The following is a 25770-nucleotide window of genomic DNA, read 5'->3' as shown; positions in this document are numbered from 1 at the left end:
CATCAAACAATTATCACATGTTCAAAATGTATTTCAAGCTACTAATTACCGTCATTATCCTTTTGCCTACTCTCCAATCATGTCAGTGCATTGAAAATTTTTCATTTTCTTTCATACAAGACTTTTGTCCGTAATAACTCTTGTACCTCGATTTTCTCGCACCTTGAGCAGCTCACTGTATTTGATTTTACTTTTATAACATAAGAGTTGAAACTATACATAGCTGCACACAGCGGTGACTATTGGAGGCGCTTTAGCCATGTTTTAAAATGTAAACAATAACATTTCAGTCCTTTAAATCTATTCTTTGTAATGCTATGGGATCACAATAAATCTGATATTTTACCTAAAGCCAGAAGGGGACATGGACAGAAGAAAACGGCCAGCTGCCCTTTCCACAACGCATGCGCTCTAAATGCAAAACACTGCTGTGACACCTGGAAACATTTATGATGCCATTCTAGAGGGGAAACAAGTCAATGTTTTTGCCAACATTATTCATATTCAATGATTCCTCGTTTTTCGCGGGGGTTGCTCCCTGGCAGAGCGATGGGTGCACTCTCAGAGGACACTGGTATTAAATTCAAAACTGAATGTTAGCCAATAAGAATGCAGAACACAATGCAGGATAAAAGTCTGCGAAGCAGAGAAACAGGAGCAAATGTGGAGGTATGATGGTACCTTATTCAATGTTTACCTACGTACTCACGATCTGCACCGCTTATCCTCACTAGGGGTTTCGGGGGTGCTCAGTTTTCTTTGGGCAGTGGTCAGGGGACACCTTGATTTTGCTGCCAGGCAGTCCCAGGGCACGCAGAGATAGGCAACCATGCTTGTTTTTGGAACGTGGGAGGCTAACATTAACATTAGCCCTCAGTGTTCAAAGAGGAAACTGGAGTACCCAGAAGAAATCTACAGAGGCACAGAGAGAAAATACAAACTCTGCACAGGGAGTCTGGTAGCTGGAACTGAACCAGGGATCTCTGAACTCTGGGGCAGACGTGCTAACCACACTCAGCCTCCGTGCAGCCCCCTCAGTTCAGAGCTGTTAAATTCCAATTACCTGCCTTCCTGTGTGAAGTGCCTTTTCTCCCCTTGCCGAAGTGAGCTTCCTCTCGTCTTGTAGTCATATTGGGTTATAGTCTAAGAATTACGTAGTATAGTTAGTATTAAACAGACTGTGCTTTTTTGGGAGGCGATGTGCCAAGTCACACACACAAGTCACTCATTTATTTGTACAGCCCTTAATCACAAAATGTCTCAAAGGACTGCACAGGCCACAATTACAACATTCCCTGATCTGAAACCCACATGAGAGCAAGGAAAAACTCAAAAACCTCACGATGTGGAACATAAACCTTGAGAAGGGACCACACAAGAGGTAATTCCTCTTACTGGATGACCAGGCTGCAATTGATTTTGCACTGGGTAACAATACTTTACTCAATATTCAACATCAACAAGTGTCAGCCTCATTATCATCAATGTAAAAAATGAGAACAGCATTAAACAAAAAATTACAAAATTTGTTCCAATAAAAAAGAAATACTAAAGTCACAAATTCAGTTCAGCTTTCAAATATCAGGGAATGTAAAATCGTAACTCACTTTAATACACCAGGCAAACAAGACCACAAATGTCAAGGATAGTAAACATTTTGTATGAGGAGCACTGTTGGCTGACACATGAAAGTAGCGGATTACTCTAAAAGTTACTATTTAGTTACAAATTCCCTAATACTGTATACTCGCAATCTCGCATTGAAGCTAAACCCTTAAAACTGCTTTGAAATAGCCACATAAAAAAAGAAACGGAAGAAAGGCGTACACCAACCTGTGTAAGCAGTAAAGCATTCATATTTTGTGGCCTGTGTAATATTGAGAGCTTGCAAACAAACACTGAGACGAGACATTCCATGTCCATTTTGCCCCTGGGCTTCAAACTACTCGAAGATTTTTCCATTTTTGGGTTCTGTCCAAGACGTTTTCTCTTTTTCTCAGGGCAAGGTGTTTTGTAGAAATTGTTTCACAAATAAAAATAAATACTATTCAGCAGATTTTCTGTGCTCACGTTTGCCCCCCTGATAGAGTTTGTTTGTTGTTCCTGTATCAGCCACTCCCCGTCTTCACACACTGCCAACCATTTACTCCTGGTGACACACAACCAATTATGCGCGTATAAACTGCTCCCCTAATTTTAGTATTTTATTTTATCGCTTTAAATATGGCTTGGATACGAGTATATATGGTAGGAAGAATCTCTATATGAGGAAAAATTCAGCACCCTCGTACTCTGCTCTTAAGACAGCACCACCATAACTGTATTCAGTTGTACTTAGTAGGTAAATAAAAATATATGAATAAATATAAAACACTTTCACTCTTCTTGAGCATTGCAGGTGAATTTAGGGTTGTATGATACGTCGTAAGCAGCATGGCGGGTGAGTGGTTATTGCGTCCACGGCACAGTTTTGAGGTCATGGGATCAAACCTTCTTGTGTGGAGTTTGCATGTTCTCCCCGTGCTTGCGTGGGTTTCTTCCGGGCGCTCCAGTTTCCTCCCACATTCCAAAAACATGCATGTCAGGTTCAAATTGTCCTTAGGTGGGAATTAGCGACTGAGTTGTCTGTCTCTGTGTGCCCTGCGACTGTTTGGCAACCACTTCAAGGGTGTCCCCTACCCATTTCCACAAAAATGGCTGGGATGGGCTCCAGCACCGCCGCGACCCTACTGAAGATAAGCGGTGCAGATAATGGATGAATGGATGATAAGTTAGCAATCAGAGGACGTTATAATTCATTATCTGCTTTTGATAAGTACCAGTGTACAAACCATGTTGTAACGACAGTAGAGTTAGAATATGTTAATAATAACGTGTTACAGTACTCCTTACCGAGAAAAGTAATTAAGTTAAAGGAGCGCGTTACCACACTAGTGCGGAGCTCTGAGATGAGTGTAAAAAATGTTGTACTCACAGTGATTCGCCATGCATTCCACGGCTGGCATTTGATCTAAAATCAAAGAACACATAAATCAGATCGCGGTCAAAAAGAGAGTTAACAGATGATGGATGTGGACAATCTGCGCCCCTTAATCCTCACTAAACTGTATGGACGTCTGGTGTCTCCCAATAGCAGACAGTTGATTCATTGCAAAGGCCATGACCTGAACAGGATGCTCTGTGGAAAATTGTTCCATGTCTTCAATTTTGACTATGCTTGACATTCCTTTGTCAATTCAACTCACTGCTCCTTCACAGTTCGAAAAGTGAAACATATTGTCATTTTTAGAACCTTTAAACCAATTATGTAATTGTCGAATTTGAATACTTTGCGAGTTGAAATAAAGCTCCTTAATTACAGGAATGGAGCAATCATGCTTCGTTACAATTAGGAAGTAAGACCCATTGTCGTTTCTATGACCTTTCTTGTTCTACTCTTAAACAAAACTTTGTCAGTGTGGGGCAGTCGGGGCCTCTAAGGACTTCTCTGCAGGCCTGAAAGATATCTGAATCTGTCACAAGCCAGAGACGGAGACAGGACCCAATAGCGTTTGTTTTACTCAGTTTTATTAAAAAAAGAGAGAGCAGTGCTTGCTTCCACGATCCGATAATAATCAGACACGGGTAGCTGATGGCAGGAACGCGGAAGTGGCACTTCCGTGTCGAGCGAGGGTAGTCGTAGGCAGCGGGAAAACAGGTCGATGGCCGGGACGGAGGAGCAAGGGCAGTAACGAGTCGAGAAACAGGTCGGCAACAGGTGATCAGGTAGGAAACAGGGCAAAACAGGTCGATGGCCGGGACGGAGGAGCAAGGAGGAAACAGGCCCAGAAACAGGTCGGCAACAGGTATCAGGCAGGGGAAAACAGGGCAGGAGAATGTCGGATAGTACAGAGCTTGCCTAGCTGAAAGTATAGGTTCGCAGAACGGTCTGACGCTGGTAACAGGGAGAAAATTGGCAGGGAACCAATCAGCGACCAGGGCTGTTGGCGCCAACGGGGCAGCCGCGGGTGCCCCGAATCAGTAATCATGACAGAATCGTGTGATGTTAATCATATTTTGTCCATCAGTACTTGTTAAAAAATTCCAAATCTTCTGTTAGTTTCCTTTCATTGCTTATCCTTTGGTTGCGCCGCTTATGTGTGTTTGACCTATCACATATTAGCCAGGGACATAAATCTACCCAGAAGCCTTCTCAATCAGTTCTGCTGGTCCTGTAGCATGAAATAAGTGTCGATAAATCTGTTGGTTTAACATATTTCGAGTTGGCGACACCAGAACCTTATAGTTGGCCTAGGGAAACATCAGTGTTTTCACAAACTATGATTGGTTGGAGGTATTGCACCAAAATGATGGGGCCAACCAACCGCCGTTAAACTTACAGAGGACGAAGAGCAACGATTGGTTATTGATAGAGTGTATTAGCAAACTGTCTGTAGCAAGCTGCTAGATATATTGTGTTGATTTAATAGTGTTCTTGTCAACCCACAATTGCTGAAGCAGATTTTCTGTGAAAGCGATTTCTAGACGTGCTATTCGAGAAAAGCTGGATATAGTTAAGAAAGGTCGAAGCCAGACCAATTATTTGATTTGTGCGACAGACCAGAGGCAAACCTAAAATTTCATTTTTTATCTGTGAGGACTCGGGAGGAAGAGAGCCTATTGAGGCCAACTTCAGGACCCCCGCTTCGCACTTGGTTCTCTGGGTCTACAGAGCGCTGTCCATGCGGAAAGTAGGCATTCCGGGCTGTGCGGGAGAGAGGACGTGAAGGGCCCCACGCCGCTCGGACATGCCACCAGACAGCTAGTCGTTTGTAACAAAATCAAAGTCAAACAATACTCTGTAAACTTTTACATCATATACATTTCTGTGTCTGCAGAATTTAAATTAACTAACAATTTTCCATCAGGGACAGGAAAATATTAAGGCTGGCCGTCATTTTGCCGGGTTGAAAATTGGACTATAAGCCACAGCAGCAGTACGTTAATGCATGTGGCACTTTAAGGGAGAGAGAAGCAGAGAGACAAAGGAGAATACTGACGGGTGGATAACCCCAAAAAAAGTGGGATTGAATCCCAACCAGACCTGAACGTAGTGATTCACATTTTAGGCCTGACGGGCTATGCCTTATGCTCTTACCTCTGCTGAAGGCCTAGGTGTGAAATGCATGTTCAACCACATAATTATGTCAAATCTAGGTCTGATCGGCAGTAGCTCAGGAGGTAAAGCGCTCGTCTTGGGATCAAGAGGTTGCAGGTTTGATTCCCGGCTCCCTGTTATATGTCCTTAAATCCCTAATGCCCCCAATAAACAGGTGTCAGATTTGCTATCGTTATATATTTGAGTGCGTGTGAATGGGTAAGTGTGAAGCTTTGGGAGGTCTTCATTGAAAAGGATTCATACATTTACAAGTAAGGCTCCATAATTACAGTGATGTAGCAATCCAAAAATGCATTCCAATCACAGACTGTCAGAAATATTGGCCTCATGCAAAGGTCGAACTAGTAACTTACCCCAAACAAAGCCTAGTACTGACCGGTAGGGCAAAAAAGTGCAATATTATTCCCCACATAAACTAACGATAAACAGGAAATGCATCAGTCAATTTACCCAGCAGTCCTCCGGTCAACACTAAGAGAGACGGAATCATTGAAAAGGTTTGCACCGCTTGAATGTCTTCCTGTACCCTGTTCGTAAGGAATTCAGTGACACACTGTACATCCTTGTTTTTAGACTAACGATATTACAAATTACTACAACAGTCCTATTTATAAATACGTTTTGAGGGGCACTTGATCCCCCGACATTCACGGTCAATCGGTGCATCGTGTTTAGTTCTCTGACTAGTGTTAGTTCTCTAGTAAATATGAATAAAATATGAATGATTGCCGGTTGCTAGCATTGGCTTGAGGAATAGCTTGCAGAGCAGACAGGGTGAGCAGTGTGTGCAGAGCTCAGTGTAATTAAAGGTGCTGTAGGACTGGCAGGACTGTGGTGAAGTTTGTCCCACTTACTCAAGGCATATTTCAGGAGGTGTGTTTAAGTGACAGAGTTGTGTGGAATGTTCCAGCCAGAGTCTGAATCTTCCTTGTTAATGGTTCGCCGGCGCGAGTGTTTTAGATTGCATCGCCTGCTCGCTTCTATTTATTTATCAACTAGTGCACCAACGAAAATTTCGGCCCATAAAACATCTTTACATTTCGTATTTTGTGGTTCATCTCCTTTACCCTCATGATTAGATTCATTTTCACTGTTTTTTTAATAACTTGCAATGATTTCAATAAAAAGTGTCAAAGTCATTTCAACCAAGAGGTTGTATTAATTAATATGAATCAGGAAATTCTATGGCTTTAAAAATGACATTAAGGCAAAAAGATTTCCTTTTTTTTCCTTTGGGGCTGTGCAAATAATTACTCCCAGGTTTCATAAAATAGAGTTTTTATATAAAGTGTATTTTGATATAGTTCTGCAAATTTAGCAAGAACCGTTAATTTAGGGGTGGGCAAACTACGGCCCGGGGGCAATGATCACCCTTAGTGCTTTAAAATGCAGGGATGTGCAATAATGACAAGGGATGATTCCGTTCTTTATTATTATTTTTTTTTTTAATTTTGATTTACTATTACTTTTTTTCGATTACCCCTAGCTGATTATCTTAACTTTTATCTTCTTTCACCAGGATAGCACTTTTTAATTTTGTTGTGCATTTCATTTCTGACAATGACAATACAATCTATTCTATTGTATTCTATTCACATATGCATTTTAATCTAGTTTGGCACACTAAATTACGAAATTACTTACGAACGAGATTGGTTCTGGACGATCGTTTGAATTTTTTTGTAAGTTGCTTCAGTGCTATATTTTGTATGTTTAAGGTTTATAGGTTTTTAAGGCTTGTTTTGTATTGTTTTGTACTAAAAAATAAACATTTCATAAAAAAATATGCTCGATAAAGATAAATAATGTTGAGTTTACTTTTGGACTATGCGCTTCAAGAGGTCCTCGTCCGCGGTAAAAAGTGGCCTGACCAAAAAGGGTTCTGACCATTTTCTCATCTGCATCAAGCTTTCTTATTCCACTTTAATTTCAAGAGAAACGGCTCGCCTCTTCTTTACACTTTACACCAACCATGTTGAATGGATGCACGAAATATTAAACAATAAAAATGTTAAAGTTCTTAGCGCACTGGAGATACAGTATAGAATGTTTACACACGGACTAAGAAGAGGAAGCGGATTTCTTCTTCAGGGTGGATTCTGGGCGACCTCTGACAGCGTCACACGCCAGCAGCGTATTTAGTATTGTCGTGTACTCGAAAAAAAAGTGCACACAATTCAAAATCTAACTTACAGCAATGTCCGGATATTTTTCGACATTTCCCCAAAAATGTTCGCAAATCGATTGGTTGAAAGTAGGGGAGCGTCTGTATACAGGATAGAGGGTACTACCAATAAGAATGTGTTGTTGCTTTGGTGCCTGTCTAATCCTTAGTGTCCCTTCTTGTGTCCCCATCAAACTGTTTTTCATTGAGCTCATGACCAAAATTCAAATAGCTGGCTACATTCTTCTGTACTTGCTATTTTCTAGTTGTTTTATTAATTTTATTCATGCTACAGTGATTGCATTTTGAATTTTTCTCTGCAAATGATCAAATATTGTGCTTAAAAAGGGAGATACTGTATTATATAACTTTGCTTTGATTGATGCATTAAATGAGTACATTTATTTATGAATTTAGATTGATTCAAAATCAAGTAGATTAAATGGTCCCTTTACAAACAAATATAACATGAAATATAACTTGTGCCTGTAAATGTAAACAATAAAAATGGGATAGGCTTATGTTATCCATTTTCAATGCCAAGGTACCAGATTCAAGACTCTATCGGCATATAAAAAGAATTAATCATGATTCAATAATTTGTATCAGCATATAAAAAGAATTAAACACATCAATCAGCCATTTTTTTTCTCCCCATCCGTGCCCGGCCTCTATGCAAAATGTTCTAACCTAATGCGACCCGCAACTCAATGAGTTTGCCAAGCCCTGAGCTAACTTCACGGGTGTGAAAAATGCAGTTTCTGTAGTAAGTCCACAGGGGAACACGGATGCCCGGCGGGCAATATGTTTGTTTAGTCTAACAGACAAGAACAGAAAGTTTGTCTACTCTAGACAGTTGGCACCTCAGCATTGGAAGTCATTTCAAAGCGTTCAGTAGTTTTTAACTTTTCATTAATAATGTTATTCAATTAATTATATCATCATTATATCTTTCAACGGGCAGCGCACTGGTTAGCCAACGTTAGGGACAATTTCCCTGTAAGCTTACCTCGAGTCTGAGCAATCACACAAAGTCTGTGAGCATCGCTTAGAACAATAGTAAGCAACATTAATCCTGCATGACGCAAACAAATCATTATTAAACATGTACAAAACCTGAGATCAAACCAAGTTACCGGCAGCAATAGTTAGTTTTTTTTTAATTTTAACGAATTGACTAATGGATTATTGGAATTTGTGCATGGCCCACACACGTCAGTTGTTTTTACTTCTACAACTATTACACTATTACAGATTAAAGTTTTGAAAGGTATATTTTGTTACAAAATACGAACATTTTTGTGGATTTATTTAGTAGGTTGCGCAATACAGACCTGTATTTAATCACACTTTTTAGTTTAAGTATAATGTTAGCAAAAAGACAGTGAAGACACTCCATATGCATATTGCCTTTGTCTTCAAACCACTCGAATATTTCCTTCTCTATTTCTGGGCAGTGATGGTGAATGCCAAAAACAATTAAAAAAATTAAAAAAAAGCAAAGTTTAGCACTGCTTGACTGCAAATTATGTGTGCCTGTTTGCACCATTGCTTAAGTTGCTCCTGTATTTCTTATTTCCATCCGTTCATTTTCTTCCGGGGTCGGGTCGCAGGGGCAGTGGCCTCAGCTGGGAACCCCAGGCCTCCCTATCCCCTGGCTTCTCTCAATGCACAACGTCAGATCATAACTTCAGCGGCCTGTTACATTGAAAATTAATGGTCAATCAAATCGGACTCCAGGCAAAGTCAGAAGAGCACAGAGAAAAGCTGAACACCAGCAGGTCCCCCCTGGATTTTTATCGTGTCCGGGAATTGACTGAGGCGGCATCGGAAGGGGGCAGCACGGCGGAGCGGTGGTTAGCGCGTGTGCGGCACAGTTCTGAGGTCATGGTTTCAAATCCAGCTACCAACCTTCCTGTGCGGAGTTTGCATGTTCTCCTCGTGCTTGCGTGGGTTTCCTCCGGGCACTCCGGTTTCCTCCCACATTCCAAAAACATGCATGTCAGGTTGATTGGCCGGTCCAAATTGTCCCTAGGTGTGAATGAGCGAGCGAATTGTCTGTCCCTGTGTGCCCTGCGACTGGCTGGCAACCAGTTCAGGGTGTCCCCTGCCCACTGCCCGAAGATGGCTGGGATGGGCTCCAGCACTCCGCTACCCTACTGAGGATAAGAGGTACAGATAATGGATGGATGGCATCGGAAAGGAAAGCTAACAGCTAGGTTAACAACTCTTAAGTTGCCGAACGTGACTAGTCCCCAAAGCCAGATCCACTACCAATGAAACAGACGACTTAAAGCTACTACTTGTGGAAAACCTCTACATTTGTGACTCTTGTATTTTAATCATCACAAAACCATTGCAGAAGTCACGGGGACCCGACGCTAGTGTGTAGCTAGCCAGCCTCTCTCTAATTAGCTTTCCTACTCCAAAAGAAGTAGCCCTCCATTTTACGTTGTACTTTTGAATGATGACAATAAAGAACATTTATTCAAATGCAATTCTGTTTTTATTTGTATATTTGTTATTTTGTTACAGTCATATACTTTCAGTCTCAAATGAGGTTATCTCGAGATATGTTTGCATGTCACTACGTTTATGTTCTCTCCAAAAACAAAACACAGAAATGCACTTTTCTCTTAAAATCGAAAATCGCATCAAAATTAGAACTCAGGTCTGAAAAATCGCAATTTGGGTTCCATCCATCAGTCCATTATCTGCACCGCTTATCCTCAGTAGGGTCTCGGGAGCCAATCCTAGCTATCTTCGGGCAGTGGGCAGGTGACACCCTGAACTGCTTGCCAGCCAGTCACAGGGCACACAGAGACAGACAACTCACTTGCTCATTCATACCTAGAAACAATTTGGACCGGCCAATTGATCTGAAATGCATGTTTTTGGAATGTGGGAGGAAACCTGAGTGCCCGGAGGAAACCCACGCAACCACGGGGAGAACATGCAAACTTCACACAGGAAGGTTCGATCTCATGACCTCAGAACTGTGCCGCACACACGCGAACCACTGTCCCGCCGTGCTGCCCGCAATTAGGTAGGGTTTTTTTTTTTTTTTCAAAATCGTGCGGTCCTAGTCTTGACCCACAGTTCATGATCATAGGTAAGGGTAGAAACGTAGAACAACCGGTAAATCGAGAGCTTTGCCTTTCCGCAATACTGCTTGGATGTGTGTATATTTGGTTGGACAAATCTCAGAATATCAGTAGGGACAAATCACGCGTTGGCGTACTCCAAGACGGCGCCACCGTAACTGTATTCAGTAATATTACAGAGGATGTTAATGTTTTTATCACTGTGTTGCTTTCGGAACAGGGGTCGTGTATTACTACATTGACGGTGAAGGAACAGTTAATGAACAGACTGGATTCTAATTCATCTTCTGCTTTTAACACACTGTGTTACAAAACTCACGCTCCAAGAGAACTTTCCTTTGTAAAGAGTTACTCCCGACACAATTGACCATAACCATTGACAGACAACGTTGGTGTCACATTAAAATTCCATCACACCTGCCTGACTCTTGCTTCATTTCAATAACATTCTTTGCATACCCTTCCATCAAAACAACCCGTACGCCGTGCGCTTTTTCTGTCTGGATGGTGATAAAACAGTTTGAACCCAACAACCCACACACACACACACACACACACGATCTCTACCTACTGTTATGTTCCAACTCTCAATCCAACAAAAACATTGGCTGAGTCCCATTCTTCGCACTTTCACTCGCTATGTGCCCTAGTCACTCGGTTTGCGCGTTCACGTGAAAATGGGGTGTGTCCCGATACTCTCAAGACCGAGGCAGAAGTGCCCTCAAACCATGTCGTAGCCACTTCAAGACCGAGGGGGCTCTCGACCTCACTTGGCGGCGAAGTGACTACCCAGAAGGCTTTGCGAATTCTCAATATCAACAAACATGCCCGGAAAGGAACCGCACAAATGTAAGTAGTTTTCCACAACCACGCATGTATTTGCAACAAAATGTATTGAGATATCTTAGTTAGACGTAAATGCAATAGAAAATCGTATTTTCGCGTTAAAACACGAACATTGCAAAATCGCTACTTTACGAAGTGCACTAATCTACCAAGGGAGCTGGCAAAAAAAAATCTTCACGCTACAAACTTTAAAGTAGGATAACTGGGCAGAAAATCACGGTTCAGCCCATCCCTGTTTTTATCTTAAACGAGTCGTCCTTTTACATCTACTGTACATGGCCAGTCGCTAAAGGAGCATAGTCAGAATACCGTTCTGGACATAAGCGCTTGTTTACTGCACACAATTTCGGGTGTCGTGTTTTATTTACAATATGATTCTTTCATGTGAGATCAGAATGCATTAGTTTTCATCATGCATTATGAGTAATGTCTCCGAATTTCACGTGGAAATACAGTTGAAACAAACTACTATCACATAGTCCACTGCCTTCTCTGTAAACACATATTAAGTAAACTAATTACCTTCTCAAAATGTTGTCCAAATGTGGAGACAATTCTAAAGCATATGTGATGCTGGCCAATAGAAGGCTCATACAGCCATAAGAATAACATGTCAATTTTGTGTATCTATTCACTATCAAATAATTATCCAGAACACATCCTATAATTTCCTGTCTCACATCAACTTGCTGAGCATCCTATACTCAGTTGTTTTTGTACAATACATCAGCATTAAGTAATTCTTGTTTTTTCCACCCAACCTAAAGGCCACTGTAGAACGTCCCGTGGAAGAGCTGGTCACCATCACAGCTACCACGCCATCCACACCACCGGGCACGTCGTTGGCACCTTCTAATCCGGCGCCAAACCCCAAATCACCCAGAAAAAAAGGAAGCACGATACACTCCTTGACTTTTTGAAAGCGGAGTCTGCCGGAGTGAGGAAAAGGCTCGAAGAAACTGTGGCCAAAACTGAGCGGTTCCCGTCCTTTTTGGGAAGCTCGTGGACAAATTTCCAGAACAGTGACATCTCTGCAATGTTTCCCTTTGTTTTATAAAAGGATAATATTGTTTTTTTTATTAAGAACTCAATGAAGTTCCAGTTTGTGTTTTCCAGCTTCATGGAAGTATTGGTATATTTTTGTTAAAATTTGTGACACATTATTTACTATTATGTATTTTGGCCCAATGTGAGTTTGTTTTTCTGAAAGTAAACTATTATTTAAGCTGGAGTGATTTGTAGTTGTTTTCTGTCCAACAGTCACATAGTTCACACACAGTATCTCACATCATTATGAAATAAACCACCAAGGTGTTACTCAAAATGAAGATGTTTATTGAATAGTAATGCAGAAAAGCACATAATGCAAATGTGGGTCTGACTTAAAGAGCCTAAATATGGCTTTTGGGCAATTTATTCCATATTAACTGTGGACAATTCTTTGTACGGTGGACCTGGGAACCCTGAAGACCCGTGACACCACACGGTAGGACAGAGCGTGGGCCAGCCAGTACACGTAGATCAGGACCTCCAGCCACGGCCCTGTTCCCTCTTTAGCAGCTCATGCAGGGCCCACATAACCTTCTTGCTCAACCTTAAGTCCTGAATGAGTTCTGACTCCACATCCAACCATAAGCACAGGATGGGAACATTCCTGTCCAACCTGTCCACGCTTATGGGACAGCCACTCTGGAACACAATAGATAACAATTTAGACATAAAAGTGGGCATAGAAAAGAAAAAGACCGCTTTAACTGTGATGTAAGCATCATGAAAAAATGTTGAAATGACCTTTTTTATATCCAATGACAACTCTTTTGAATTAAATTCCTTATGAACTAAGGTTTTTGGGTCGTACAGGGAAGTTTGGTGACGATATTATGTCAGCTTAAGGGTCAGGTGGACTGTTCTTGTGTTTGTTTACTTTTCGTCATGTCACACATTCAAAACCCCTACTATATGTCATAAAATGGCATTAAGATACTAATAAGTAGATTGCCATTTATGTCTACACAAACATAGGGTATTATGTGAACGTGCATTGTATGTTAACTCTTACTGTATTTGACCGAACGGGTCATTTTTTTTAATGAGTGTACGTACCTTGTAAAGATGAATCAGCACTACATAGCGCCAAAGCTGTCTTCAGTATAGCACATTTCTCCTCCGTTGATTGGAGACACGGAAAAGATGATGAGCTTTCAGGCAATCGGTAATAACACAGCTGTAGCGGGCATTTTTAACGTTGCACGAACTCTCCAACTGACACACTACGTTGAGACTCGAGTTGTTTACATGTGACGTAGGCCTATACGTCACTAAGGTCTACAGCCAATTAATATTACCGCCATCTCCTGGACAGGGGTGGAACCTTGCAAGTCTTGTCCAAACCTTTTCCACTTTGCACTCCACTCGATGAGGGCACTCCTCTATCGAGGGACCTCACTGGAGGGTTCTCGGGGCCGAGTGAGAGAAATGGGATTGGGCCATTGTTTTGAATTTGTGACCTGCGATCATTTAAATGCATGAATGGGCCCTACACCAGTGCTTCTCAAATAGTGGGGCGCACCCACCTGTGGCTCCTTGAAGGGGGGTGCGTTTGACCTCAGGAAACAATGTTTTTTTTTCTTTACTGTCCTAGAAAAAATTGCAATTGCAACTCCACTACAGTAGGAGGCATTGGTACTCTCATTGGCATAACGAGCGCTCGGTAGGGTCGGGCGGAACTGGGAATATTAGTGGTGATCCGATCCAAGTAAAAACAGGGTACTATCTATCGATACCGAAACTTGCTGCTTGGAAATGTCATGATTAATGAATAATTGAACTTTTCCCCCTTTGAGTTAGTTTATAGTTACGATAAATAAAGCGCAAAGATTTTAGTCACGAAAATGTTTTATTTGAATTTAATAATTACATTGCAAACTTTAACAGTATAAATATACACATTTTATGACATTTTTTGAGAAAAAAGCAGTAATGTAAGCTTAAGACAAATACTGCATAACAATACAACTGAAACAACTTTTATTGTACAATATTTTGAAAAAACAAACAGTAAGGCAAATACATTTTCCAATGGCTCTGATTCCCAGCCTTTGTATCTGTGCTCCAATGAAAAAGCTCTTTAGGCTCTGTTGCCATAGTGACTACAGATGTGCAGGGTTTTGTTCAGAAACCATAGCATGTTTACACTTTTGGTTGAAGCCCGTAGATCTTTGAAGGATGAGCTTTTTTCTTGTGTTTATGAAATTATTTGGTGTTGCCACAGTTGCAGTACCCAGCATTGTCCCTAACTGAAAAAACAAGGTCCACTACGCGCTGCGCTTCCTGTTTGCCTCGATCTGGCTCTTTGTCACTCCTCGCAGCCCTCCCTTCTACCTGGCAGGCACGATACAGTAGGCCAGACAGTAGCCAGGTAGGTAGAGGGACCAAAGATTTGCTTTTTCAGTCACTCACAAAGGCATAGACTTAGGGCCCGGGTGAGCAAAGAAGCACTGCTTTAAAGAAATTAGTATCCGCCCACCCTTAGTGCTCTGTAATATAGGGGTTTTGTTGCAGTGAGCATCCGTTCTTTGCACATTTCACATGAGTATGAATAGTATGAATAGGAAGTGTAGACACAAAGTGCAGCAGACCTTACACGATGATAAAAAAATTTATCTGGGATGAGAAGACAGATGGAGAGAGACGGAGATAAAGAGACAATTGAAAAAAAGACAAAGAAACACAAATTGATTTTATAGCTTCACTCTTCCTCATATCTAAAACGGAACACAACTACCACACAATGGGGATCCGCGTCTCAAGCTTTGTCTCCATTTTATTTGTTTTTTGCAGTCGTGATCTTGTGCATGGAAGCCAGGAAAATTCGAGAAATTATGCTCGCTGCACACAGTCGACGATTGACCAATGGAACTCACATGTTCTTCAATATAGAACTCTTCAATGCGACGTCTTATGGTAAAGATGATCGTCTAATTTTTGTTCACATACTACACAGCTCATATATTTGGGATTGATTTTAGTTCCAAGAGGTCTGTTCTACATTTCTCCTAATGTTTCCTGTCGTTCACTGCATTCCAGGCAATGGCTCATGGAGGAGAGGAGACAAATTGGACAACGAAGCAAGGCAAGCTTATGCATATTTGAACACTGTGACTCTGCTTCGAACTGTGAAACCAGAGTTTGAAAACTTTTCAATGGAGATCAAAAAGGCCAGTCAAAGTATGGGGCTGAGCGACTGCAAAGACTGTGGGAGTGTGAGTAACTGCTGAATTTTTCATGGATTGAGTGGAAAAAAAATTCTGCTGGGTTTGTTACTGTACTGGCCTGCCTTTATCTGAACTACCTGCACAAGGCTTTGAATTTACATACGAATTTGATTGTTTCTAATTTAAAGAATGATTTTTCATGATTTTGTCAAAAAAACTATATTACAATAAAAACATTTTAAGTGCAATAGACTCAAGTTTAAAGACCTGATTATATAAGAACGTTAAATGTACCTAAGATAAGCAAAACTTATCTCAATTAGCACATGGTGGATACAAATTTTTCTACCTAGAATAGAAATATATATATATTTTTCAATGCAAAACAAATCTGCTAGATAAGGTATTTTTTTCTCTGTTTATGGATGATTTTACTCATTTTATTTCAAAAAAGATATTATGATAAGAACATTTTAAGTGAAATTTGTTCAAGTTTCAAGACTTCCATCCATTATGCACCGCTTATCCTCAGTAGGGTCGCGGGGGGTGCCTATACCAAAAATCTTTGGGCAGTGGGCAGGGGACACCCTGAACTGGTTGCCAGCCAATCGCAGGGCACACAGGGACAGACAATTCGCTCGCTTATTCACACCTAGGGAAAAATTGGACAGGCCAATTTACCTAAACTGCATATTTTTAGAATGTGGGAGGAAACGGGAGTGCCCGGAGGAAACCCACGCAAGCACGGCGAGAACTTGTTAATGTAAAATAAATATGAAGATTACTGTGTTACCTAAATTAAGTAATATTATCTCAGTTAGTGCACAGTGGACATATTGTTTCTCATTTCAAGTATTTCTCTACCAAGACTGGAAAAAATAATTTAAGAAAATGCAAATATATCTCTCGTTTTCTAGAAAAGGTCATTTTTCCCAATTCAAGGATGAGTTTTCTCATTTTATTAAAAAAAGATAAAGCATACTATTTTTAAAATACGAACATTTTAAGTGGAATTTGTTTAAATGTCAAGACTTGTTCATGTAAAATAAATAACATGATTATTTCTTTTTACCTAAAATAAGTCAAATCATGTCAGTTACCACACCGTGGATATAATTTTCCCATTTAAAGATACTTTTTCTACCAAGACTAGAAAAAAATAATTTAAAAAATACAAAAGTATCGAATATTTTCTAGAAAAGGACATTTTTTTTCCAATTTAAGGGTGATTTTTTTTCTTATTTTCATACTAACATTTTAAGTGCAGTGTATTTAAGTGTCAAGACTTAATATAGAATAATACGATTTATTATTATTATTGTTGTTATTATAATCATTATTATTATTATTATTATTATTGTTATTTTATTAAACATCAACATTTATTCCAGTTTGCACATGTTGGATATTTTTTTGACCTTAATTAGAAAAAATATTTTAAAAATTCAAAAAAATCTACTATCTGCTGGATAAGGTAATTTTTTTCAAATGAAAGATAATTTTTATTATTAACCAACAAAATAAACAATATCAAACCAACATTTTAAGCGCATTGTCTTAAAAATTGTCTTAGTAAGCAGGCAGCACGGTGGATGAGTGGTTAGCGCGTGTGCGGCACAGTTCTGAGGTCGTGAGATCAAACCTCCTTTGTGGAGTTTGCATGTTCTCCCCGTGCTTGCGTGGGTTTCCTCCGGGCACTCCGGTTTCCTCCCACATTCCCCAAAAACATGCGTGTCAGGTTAAAGGGCTGGTCCAAATTGTCCCTAGGTGTGAATGAGCAATTGAGTTGTCTGTCCCTGTGTGCCCTGCGACTGGCTGGCAACCAGTTGAGGGTTTAATAAACAAATATTATATTAAATATATCATTATATTAATACATTAAGATATTGAACAAATATACTGAAGCTAGTAAAATAATTTGCCAACGGAGTTAAAATGTATTTTAACCTTGTCGAACCTTGCTGCAGAAGCTTTCTAATGTGATACTAAAGTGTATTTACCAGATTTTTAAGACGGTATACAGCATATTCAGGACCTGGCAATGACAGAAAAAGGTTTGTCCCTGGAAATTTGACAGGGATTCTAATTGAGTGATTGATGGAAATCACATCATTCTTTGACATTTTTCCTACATTTTCAATTTTAGGTCAACATGTTTGTTGAGGGATTTCATGACGCGTTGCTGCTCTACGCCATTGCTTTGAACGAAGCTATAAAAAGCGGATTCAATAAGAAAAATGGATCACAGATCACAGCAGCAATGTGGAACAGAACATTTGAAGGTACAAAAAAAATTCCAATTTTCGTAGTGAATTTCTGACAAGTCTGCAGAAAAAATATCCCATTGGGAGAAAATGTGGCTAATTTTAGGATGTTTTTACCTGTGTTTCTGTTCAAATAAGCAAAGTTCCTGCTATGATAGATGGCCCACCTGTTTTCTCATCATTCATCTATTTTTTCTATAATACGTGTAGGAAAAAAATCTTTAAATGATAAAAAAATCTACCTATATATATTTTTCTATATATATTATTATTATGTTTTTTTTTTAACTTTACAAAACAGTTATAAAATAATATAAGGAAAGTGAGCAACGTTTTCCTAAAGGGACTGTATGTATTATTTAGCGCCCCATAGTAGTAAAAAAAAACTTCATTCATTAAACATACAATATTGATCTGAATAATGTGCAGCAATACATAAACAATCACATAAATATGCATTTCATTAAGCATTACCATTGCTGTAAATTTTTACTACGTTTCACTGTATAACCCTATCCCCTGAGACCCCTGTTACATGGAAATCCAGCTTAAATGGAATAGTCATCAAGTTTATGGAGTTTTTATATGACAGAGGTGTCCAATGGCATTGAAAATGGCATTACTGACAATAATTAGTTGTCGGACATCGCATTTTTATAAAACATCAGTCAAGAAAGTGCTGGATTTCAAAATAATATGATATTGGCTTCACAGTATGTCAGGAATGTATACCAGGTATGCTAGTACTTAACGCTATTATCACATGCCAACAGTCAAATAATGGAATTCATATTACTGATATTTCCAATATCAAAAAGTGATTAAAATATTAATAACTGAGACAATATTCCTACCTTCCATGCTTAAAACAGAAAATAAAAAATACTGGTAATTCAGTAGTGCCATTTTCGCATGAGATTAACGAAATGTTTACTCCGAGGATTACATACGTAAAAATTGAAAGATACAAGGGCATATTTAAAAATATATTAAGCACACATAAATTATTTTCTATTTCAAGTTTTTTTAAACATACACCAAAATAACACTTGATTGAAAAATCATTTTAGTACATTAGTACGTATAATTTCCTCCAACTATCGGGATTTAATCTCATGGGTTGTTGTCAAATGAAATGGTATATTTTACGATTTATTTTATACAATAAAACCCATTTTTGATGTCTTTGGAGTGGGAATTCATTCCAAACAGTAACTCGGCAGTAACTCAGGAGGAAAAGCGCTCGTCGCTGGTTCAATTCCTGGCTCCTTCTTGTTAAATGTTGAAGTGTCCTTGGGCAAGACGCTGATGCTGCTATCGGTATGTGAGTGTGTGTGAATGTGTTAGTGTGAAGCACATTCTAAAGCGCTTTGTGAGGTCTTCATTGACTTGAAAAGCACTATATAAATGCATACTAGCATGGACTAGCATAACATTATCTCAGCACATGGTGGATATTTTCTAATTTCATGGGGACATTTTGTGTTATTTAGTGTACCCACATGGTACAAACAATATAAAAAACAGTACAAAAAACAATGTTATACATTGAAAAAAAAAAACCCCAATATTATTCTGAAAATAAAGCATTAAATTAATATTTACTATCCTATAAACTTGATTTTTGTAATGGTCTTCGGTCAAGAAATGTGTACCTATTTTAATCCAATTAGTATCACCTTAAAGGGGCCTGGCATGATTATCGGACATCTTGCTGTTAGGGGTACTCAAAAACCTCAAAAGGGCTGGGCAAAAAATGAGAAGTAAAATGTTTTTTTTTTCACGTTCAGTCTTTGTAGTTTGTAATCTTCTTTGTGCTTTTTAGCACTCCTTTTGGTACCATATAGTGACATCTTGTGGTCCAAAAAATACACACTGTGTCTAAATTTTTGCTGTGTTGACATATACAGATACCATCTTGTTTTAATGGCTCAAGATTACATAAATAGCTCGTGCAGGAGAGCATTTGAAGACAAGTTCCTTAATGTTTGAATGTTTCGAATGTATTTTATGTGTTTGGTTGACAGGAATTGCCGGACAGGTATCAATCGACGTCAATGGTGACAGAAATGGAGATTTTTCCTTAATGGCGATGACGGATGTTAGGGCAGGAACATACGAGGTAAGCCCCCTCTAGAAAATAACTTTGCAATGTTGGAATCACTCATGTATCCCCTGTAAATTTCCCTACCCAAAATGATTTCAGGTAGTGGCCAATTACTTTGGAATAAATGGAAGCTTTCAGCTGCTGCCGGCCTTCAACTATGACCACTTTGTTCTGCAAGGGTTACAGATAACACCGACTGAGATAACTGAGAAATCATGTAAAGGAAAATAACCCCACTGCCATATTTTTTCTGTAAACTTGTACGGTGTGCTGGAATCAATTATTTTTTTAACCCAACCAGGTGGATTAGGAATGTCTGCTTTGACTGGAGTCATAGTGGGAGCTATTCTGGGGACTGCAATGCTCACAGCTTTCTATTTTTTCAGGTAAGTGCAGATAAACATAGTGACGCCAATGAGCAGTGTTGGGCGTGTTACTGAAAAACAATAATGAGTTATAGTTACTTGTTACTTCATTTATAAGGTAATTCAGTTACCCCCCAGATTACTGACCCCAAAGAGTAGCATATAGGCGTATATGAGCTGACCCCCTAAAACTGCTTCAGAAGCTACATAATAAAAAAAGAAAATGTGTGCACCACCCCGTGAAAGCAGTGGTGCCTACATATTATTTGGCTTGTGCAATTTCAAGAGCTTGTAAAAAACACTTAACAGAGGCACTCCATATCATTTTTGTCTCTGGCAGACAACTCGAAGATCTCCTTCTCCATTTTTGGGTACTGCCCAAGACTTTCTTTTTTGGTGTTTGGCAAAACATTTTTACAAATAAAAAGCCAAAATCCAGCACACTTTTACCGTAAATTCTAAATTCTGCTCATGTTTGCCCCATTGATTTCCTGTTGGTTCGTTGTTCCTGTAAAAGCCACACCTATCACGCCACGTGCTGCCTACCATTCGCTACTGGAGACTCTCAAACAAATATGTGCGATAAGCTAGCCACTGATTTAATTATTTTATTTTACAGTTGTACATTTGGCTTAGATGCGAGTATTGTTGTGGAATGTGGAGAATAACGAATGAAAAGTATGTGGGATGACCTTGTTGCAAGAGGTCACAAGCTGATACGCTGAGGGAGACGACCTTCACTGGCTATCTCAACTTTATTTGAGAACACTATAAAGGCCAATGTTGAATGTCTGGAACTTTGAATGTGTCCCGAATGCAATAAAGAGTGGTCCCTTTCTGCCATATCTACTCTCTGCGTATATTTTGGGGCAACGCCCAACGACGTTCTCTCCAAAAGTATATACAGTATGGAGAATTTGTACATGAGAAGAAACTCAGCAACTCAAACTCAGCTCAACTCTGTGCTTGAGACGGTGCCACCGTAACTGTATTCAGTTGTACTGCTGTTCTGCAGTCGACAAATAAGTCCACATCGTGTTGTGCTTTCCGTTTGCCTGGGTCATATTTAGCGTGCCTCAATTTTGCACTCTTTTCTGCCTGGCAGACAAGATGCAGCAGCAGGCCAGGTAGGGAGAGGTGCTGTAATTGTGCCTGTCAGTCGCACAAACTTAGAGAGAGTGGGCAAGGGTGGTGGGTGAGAATGAAAAGTACTGCGCTACATATAGAAGTGGCGCTTTGAGGAAATTGGTGGAGGGGTGAAGTATCAGGCCAATCCAAGTACTTATTTAATATCGATAATATCGATATTTGGATCGATCCGTTCTGCCTATCTGTGACTATAACCTTGGAAATGGAGTGGTAGGTGATTTTGGCTTTGGGAAAAGAAGACATACAGAAGCCCAGTCCAATAATCTGCAGTCGGTTCTTTTCCCAAGATAAATGATCGGACTATGTTAAAAGAAATCTAACGGGATTGATCGTCTCTTTTCCAGAAAAAATTACAGAATTACCATTGAGCGTCGAACGCATCTTGAGGAATCAACAATTGGGAAGCACCGCCATCTACGAGAGGACTCCATCAGATCAAACTTGTCAGCTGCTTAGTCAGCTTCAGCAGAAAGACTGTTACCACGTCCCAATGGCTGGAGACGATCACAGCTGTCAGTGAGGATATGCTTGTAGAAAATACTCGAGTTTTTTTGTGCTTAACTGTTCTAATCTTTCACTTTAAAACAAAACTCAGGACAACTGTAGGTGTCTCAAAGCACCACTTGGGTGTTTCATTACAGGTAAAGATTTATATGGATGTGTTAAAGATTAATTTTTTACTATAAATCATGTATACATGTTGTAGTTATGGCTGTAAATATTTGATTATACTGTACACTAGAAATATATGTTTGGCTACTTGGCCATGCACTCGTGTAGTTGGCCTAACTAATGCTGTCAATGTTGAAATGAATATTTGAATTGTTTTGTATTTGTGTTTTCACTTTGTGTCATTTGGATTTTTGAGCACAGAATTCTTAGAACCGTTAGCAATAAAATCAATCGAAACGAAACCAAGATACTCAATTCACATTAATTTGGGACACTGGACAACAATTTTTTTTACCCCATCAGCAAAAAAATATATTTTTTCTTTTTCTCTGTATACTTTCTGATATTTTGTAGATACATTACATAATTTCAAAGGATGGAGTATTTGTTTTTTCCTTTTTCTTTGTTCCAAATTTTTTAGAATTTGCAGTGTTGGGGTTCGTAAAAATATATATTTTTTTCTGTCTGAGGAATTGTTTTCCTGTTATAAACCCTTTTTTTCTGAAAACTGAATTTGTATTAGACTAGGGTTCGCTAACTCAATTTAATTGGGGGCCGCCGGAGCTCGGGTCCATCAGGTTGGTTGGTGAGGTTGGGCTAAATCAGGTTTTCTTCAAAAAAAGTTGTCACCTCTAAAGTTTGTATTCTTACTTTTGACATTAGTACTTGTTATCGGTTGCATGACAGAATACAGTGACATCTAGAGGTCAAATAATACTCGCTACCCTTCAACTTTCATATTAAGGCAGAAGCCTTAAACTGATATCCTAAGGGCTCTGGACCGCAAGTTACAGTCCCCTGAATCAGACAATATGTGTGGTATTATTTAATCTCCAAGTTAAATGTTTCAATTGAAAATGTCTACATAGCAATATTTGAAAAAAAACACACAAAAAACTAGGTATTTGGAATAGTATTTGGGGACATAAACATGTTGTTCAGATTTTAAAAAGGGAAAAACTGTTTGATGTTAGATTCATCCATCCATCTACACATTGCAATCTACTTATCTGGAATTGATTTGCGGGGGCCAAGGACCTCAGCTAGAAGCTCAGACCTCCCAGGCCCCATACACTTCATCCAGTTAATTCATTGGGATCCCGAGGCATTCCTATAAGGTTCACACTGCAGAGAAATCAGATTTCTTTGCACGGACGCAACCTTTATCTGATCTGTTAAAGTACATCTGAACGAATCTGCTTTTTCACACCAGACCCAGACCACTGCAAATATCAGAATTCAGGACGGGTCCAGGTTGGGTTTCAGGTTCGGGTCCAGGCCCAAGGTCTTACCTCAAAAACAGAGTGTAAATAGTGACAAGGGAGTGTCGAGATAGGAGGGAAATCAAGGTGGTGACCACAACTGTATGAAGGAAAATGGAACATGGAAGTGAGTGACCAAGTAGGGTAAGGTTGAGAGCAATAACAGAGAGGGGAGAGAGAGGAAACCTCCTGAAAAACAGGAACTTGTGTGCAAGATTATGGCAATATCTCTTGTTTTGTTTTGGACTTCAGCCTGTAACCCTGATGAAGCGACACAGATGTTGTATTGCATTCACTCAATTTGAATATGTTGGGTTTCGGAAAAGGTTTCTAAATTTGAATTACTGTAAATTCCGTACTATAGAGCGCACCCGATTATAAGCCGCACCCACCACATTTTAGGAGGATAACCGCTTTTGTACTTACACAAGGCGCACCTGTATATAAGCCGCATGCGCCCACATTAAAACATGTAACACAATCACAAATTTAACCCAAAACCGACTTTGAGTCCCGCGATTGTAACTGAATATAAAGTACACAGTTCAAAAATGTCAGGGAAGACCAGAACAGAGCAGGAGACCCCAGAGCGTTCGTACAATTCTTTATTTGGGGAAGCGTAAGGGTTAGCGGGAGACGTGATCAATCGTAGCGTGGGACGAAGGCAGGTCGAGTTTACCAGGACTGAAGAGAAGATCGTAGCGTGGACGGAAGCAGGTCGGATCGAAGGCAGACGGGCAGAATCAAGTAAACAACAAGGCAGGTAATCGGGAGTGTCTTACGAATACAGGAGTAATCCTCAGACACCCATGTCTCGGTGTAGAATGCTTAAATAGCGAACATAACCCAATCAGAAGGCGCACTCCAGCGCGCCAGATGATTACCCCAGGTGGCTCCACTTAGGTAATCATGACAAAAAACCACAGTCGGTAAAATGAACGGAAAAGTATACCGGTACTTAAAGTTTGATGCAGACCTGCAGAGTCCGGGTCCCATTGAAAATAATCCAAGGAAAAAAAATGTGTATTTCCAAAGGTAAGGGTGGGAAAAATATATATCCACTATTGTCCGCAGCGTCCACAAACACGTCTCACCTTTACTCCACTTCCCGTCAGCCCCTGTTGTTTTCGCCCCTTCTTTTTGATTCGCCTGTGGAAAACATATCAGAATAAGTCTCTAAAATAAATACATTACAAAAATATACAGTTGCAAATACATATTATACATGGTTACACATATTTACAAAGAAAGACGGTACACCAAGAGAGTTTTCAAAGCTTTAATAATATTATAACTTTCATCCCAAACCGTGTTTGTGAAGGGTAGCAAAACGATACTAGCAACACGCTCGTAACACAGTAAACGGCTTTGTTAGAAAAAACATTGCTGTTAATAGTGTCAATAAAATTGTTCAAACCAAAAAAATCACGGTAAACCAACCTCATCTTCCTCCTTATAACTGACGTCATCAAAGTCGTCTTCCCCAGTATGGGAAAGAGACTATGTCATAAAGACGTCATCCGACACTCCCTTGTTCAAAAACACGCTAGCAACACGCTCGTAAAGTAAAGTTTACGTGCAGTAGCTCTGTTTCCTTCTTTATCAGACTGCTCGATTGCATTTAGCTTGAAAGCTGCGTCATGTGCCTTTCTTTTTGCAATTTGCATGGTGAGGATATTTCTACGCTAATTTAATTTGTGCACAAGCAAAGAAGTTGCAGTCTTCCTCGGCGAGCGTCGCTGGCGGCTGTTAGAAAAATTACATAAATTGGCCGCATCACTGAATAAGCAGCAGGGTTGAACGTTTGGGAAAAAAGTAGCGGCTTATAGTCCGGAATTTACGGTATTTAGAGGTTTGGATTTTAAATCAAACAACGGAATAAAGAAAATAATCAATACTTTAAATGTGATCATCCGTTGTCAATTAATCAAATAATCATTTCACCTCAATAACAAACCAAATCAAATTGCAATGGCAGAAATTCGAACCAAATTTGTCAATTTTCAAACCATGAATCCAACAATTAAACCGTACCCTGATATTGAAATATTGTATTGTTTTCATTTGATTTACACCCTGTATTTATAGCATACCCACACAGAGAGCGCACTACATTATTGAAGGGAAAAGGCTAGTTACAAAATACATAGAGAAAAGTGAGGATTTACCCTTTATCAAAGGACTTAGGGCAGGGGTGTCAAAGTCATTTGAACTCGGGGGCCACACGATAGAACAAACATTCTGTCGGGGGCCGGACTAGTAGATTCAAGAGAAAGAAAAAGAGGGATAAAGAAATGAGAGAGAAAGGGAGGGAAAAGAGGAGAGCGCGGGACAAAGAAAGGGAGAGAGCGTGAGAAACAAAAGAGATAAAAACAAGTCGTGAGAGAGGGGGAAAGAAAGGAAGAGGAAGAAAGAAATCCAAAGAGAAATAGAAAGACGGAAGGAAAGAAAAGAGAAAAGAAAAC

At 39.7% G+C, this 25770-nt stretch overlaps 2 protein-coding genes and 1 long non-coding RNA gene across 3 annotated transcripts in view; 2 read left to right on the top strand and 1 right to left on the bottom strand.

Moving 5' to 3' along the window:
* npr3 (natriuretic peptide receptor 3) overlaps positions 1-22855 on the top strand; it is a 30066-nt gene extending 7211 nt beyond the window's left edge. Inside the window, exons 2-8 of the mRNA XM_088336210.1 lie at positions 15113-15235; positions 15359-15534; positions 17633-17768; positions 19778-19872; positions 19957-20074; positions 20159-20243; positions 21716-22855. Of these exons, the coding sequence (XP_088192336.1) occupies positions 15113-15235; positions 15359-15534; positions 17633-17768; positions 19778-19872; positions 19957-20074; positions 20159-20243; positions 21716-21827 (845 nt within the window). The 3' untranslated portion in view covers positions 21828-22855. The remainder of the gene's footprint in view (positions 1-15112; positions 15236-15358; positions 15535-17632; positions 17769-19777; positions 19873-19956; positions 20075-20158; positions 20244-21715) is intronic.
* LOC148365782 (uncharacterized) overlaps positions 1-24427 on the bottom strand; it is a 43113-nt gene extending 18686 nt beyond the window's left edge. The window contains exons 1-2 of the mRNA XM_088336215.1: positions 24400-24427; positions 2975-3010 (exon numbers count right to left, since the gene is read on the bottom strand). The gene's annotated coding sequence lies outside the window, so the exon portion shown is untranslated. The remainder of the gene's footprint in view (positions 1-2974; positions 3011-24399) is intronic.
* On the top strand, positions 11030-12503 carry LOC148365784 (uncharacterized). Its single transcript, XR_015850508.1, has 2 exons — positions 11030-11275; positions 12040-12503. It is a non-coding gene; the product is annotated as an uncharacterized LOC148365784 (long non-coding RNA).
* Positions 24428-25770: the final 1343 nt, after the last annotated feature.

The sequence above is a fragment of the Urocampus carinirostris genome, chromosome 5 (genome assembly GCF_059441175.1).
Source record: "Urocampus carinirostris isolate Australia breed hairy pipefish chromosome 5, RoL_Ucar_1.0, whole genome shotgun sequence".
In the NCBI taxonomy this organism is placed as follows: domain Eukaryota; kingdom Metazoa; phylum Chordata; class Actinopteri; order Syngnathiformes; family Syngnathidae; genus Urocampus; species Urocampus carinirostris.
This window is presented reverse-complemented; position numbering and strand designations above follow the sequence as displayed.